The 2,498-nt window shown below is 65.3% G+C and overlaps 1 protein-coding gene across 1 annotated transcript in view; it reads left to right on the top strand.

Moving 5' to 3' along the window:
• Window positions 1-2,498, top strand: part of Man2b2 (mannosidase, alpha, class 2B, member 2) — a gene marked incomplete at its 5' end in the record, with an annotated part of 28,706 nt that overhangs the window by 25,292 nt on the left and 916 nt on the right. Inside the window, 3 exon segments of the mRNA XM_005408858.2 lie at window positions 601-738; window positions 1,188-1,300; window positions 1,557-1,674. Of these exon segments, the coding sequence (XP_005408915.2) occupies window positions 601-738; window positions 1,188-1,300; window positions 1,557-1,674 (369 nt within the window).

Here is a 2,498-nt window from a genome sequence, read left to right as displayed (position 1 = left end):
AAAGAAAAGAAACAAAGGGGGCAGGGTAGTGTACACCTGGAATCCCAGCCCTCAGGAGGCTGAGGCAGAAGAATCCCCTGGGCTCCCTAGTGAGTTCAAGGCCAGTGTGAACTGCGTAGTGAGACCTTCTCAAAAACAAACAAAAAAGATCCCAACCATAGCACCCAAAGGAACCAAGTCTCCCAGGGAAGGACTCCCTGACCCTGCTCGGGTCCGGGGCCCAGGGGCCTGGGCAGTCAGTGTGACCACAGGGGCGCTGTGAGCCACGGCAGGTCTTGCTGACAGTGCAGCTGCAAGGAGCAGGGCTGAGGAGCCTGGGAGTGAGGAGCTGGCGTCCCAGGCTGGCTCCCTGGGACCCCGGGTGAGCAGCGTGCTCTCCAGGCCCTGGAGCCCTACAGCTCGTAAGCTCAGTCACCTCAGCAGGGCCACGAGGGAACAGCACTGAGGGACACGGACCCACAGGGCCGGGCCTGGGCGGGGCCTCCAGGCTGGTGTGGCGCAGGCTGTGCGGCTGGCAGGGCTGAGGACACAGACACGGCACGGGAGCTCTGCACGCAGGAGGCGCTGCCTGAGCGCCTGGCCCTGCCCTCTGCCCTGCAGGACCGGCCCCGAAGCCCCAGGCCCCCCAGCAGCAGACAGCCGTGACGCTGCCCGCAAATCTGCACCTGCAGATCCTGAGCGTGCCCGGCTGGAACTACAGCGCGAGCCACAGCGAGCACGTGCGGGCTCTGCGGACAGGTGGGGCCGAGCCGCCAGGGCCCACGGGCCGATCCCCCTCCCCCTGGGCCGCCAGCCGCCAGCCCGTGGGCACAGGACGGGGCGCACTTTGGTGCTGTCACAGCTCTGCGAGGCCACCCCAGCCCCTCACCGGACACCAGGGCGGCGGGGCGGGGCTAGGATGGGTGGTCACTCACCACTGAGCAAGGTGGGCCCTACCCAGGGTGACTGTTACCTGCATCCTCCCAGCCCTGGGTGCCGCGTTGGGGTCGTGGGGTGGGGGACCCTCTGCCTGGGGCACAGGGCCACCCTGGGGAGGTGACTGTCCCCAGCCCTGGCTTCCTGTCTGCAGTAGAGCCATGTCCCCTGCCTCCCAGGGACATGGAGAACATGAAGTCAAATGCCAGGTACAAACCCGAGGCCTGAGGTTGTTCGAGCAGGGTCCTCACTGCCACCTTCTGTCCCCAAAGGCCAGCGAGGGCAGGCCCAGGCAGACCTGCGCCGGGTCCTGCTGCGGCTGCACCACCTGTACGAGGCTGGGGAAGACCCGGTGCTGTCCCAGCCGGTGATGGTGAACCTGCAGGTGAGCTGAGTCCTTGCCTGCCCCACCGTGCACGCCAGCAAGTCGGGCCCCTGCCTGGGTGGCGAAGCCCGAGTCCGAGACCCTGGCTCCCGGGTCCCCGGGCCAGAGCACCCCCGGGAGAGTTTGAAAATGACAGCGCCTTCGCTGGGGCTGGGACACACGGCCCGTCAGCCCCCGCCCCCCTCTGCTGTTCGGGCCTCTGCTCCGCTGGCTCCCGAGGTCTGAGGAGCCCCCCTGCCCCTTCCTCTCCTCGCAGACGGTGCTGTGGGGGCTCGGGGTTATGGAGGCCGTGGAGGAGCGCTCGCTCACTGGCACCTGGGACGCACGCACCATGCGGCGCTGGAACTGGAGGACAAGCCCTGACCCCCAGGCAGGTGAGGAGACCCTGCCCCGGCGCCCCCGGGCCTCCCAGCCTGCCCAGAGCTGCACAGACCCCTTTAGGTGCAGCCCTCGCCCGTGGCTGTGTGGCCGCCCCCTGAATCCACCAGAGTAGCTTGGGAGGCAGGCGTGGTGGTGCACACCTGTGATCCCAGCACTCCAGGAGGCTGAAGCAGGAGGACTGCACATTCCAATCCAACCTGGGCAACGTAGCAACTTAGGGAGACCCTGTCAAACAATAAAAAAGGGCGGGGGTGTCCCTCAGGGTGAAGGCCCTGGGCTCAATCCCACTCCTGCAAAAAGAGGAAGAGAGAAAGAGGGAAAGAAAAGGAAAAAGAGGTCAGGTCTTCACAAAGGCACACGAGTGAGTGAGTGTGTGTCTGTGTGTGTGCTCCTGGAGGTGTGTGCACATGCGCACACAGGCTGCATGCCCAGGCCAGAGCCCCAAGCTTGAGATCGCGCCCACACTACACACACCCATTACCCGTACTGGCCGAGGCAGCCTCAGACTCCCAGTCTCTGCTGGGCTGGCCCTGCCCCTGGGAAGGCCTGAGTGCCTTGGGTCTGGCTGAGTCCCCAGGGCAGAAGCCTCTGCACTCTCCTGTCCACGTGGGTGAGTGGATGGATGGGGGATGGATGGGTGCATGGATGAATGGATAGATGGGGGATGAGGGTGTGGGTGGGTGTATGGATGGGTGGGTGTGTGGATGGATGGGTGGGTGTATGGATGGGTATATGGATGGGGGATGGATGGATGGATGGATGGGGGATGGGTGGATGGATGGATGGGAGATGGATGGATGGGTGGATGGATGGATGG

This window comes from Chinchilla lanigera, unplaced genomic scaffold (genome assembly GCF_000276665.1).
Source record: "Chinchilla lanigera isolate Chin_1 unplaced genomic scaffold, ChiLan1.0 scaffold00113, whole genome shotgun sequence".
Lineage (NCBI taxonomy): Eukaryota > Metazoa > Chordata > Mammalia > Rodentia > Chinchillidae > Chinchilla > Chinchilla lanigera.
The sequence above is the reverse complement of the archived record's forward strand: the minus strand, read 5'-3'. Positions and strand labels throughout refer to the sequence as shown.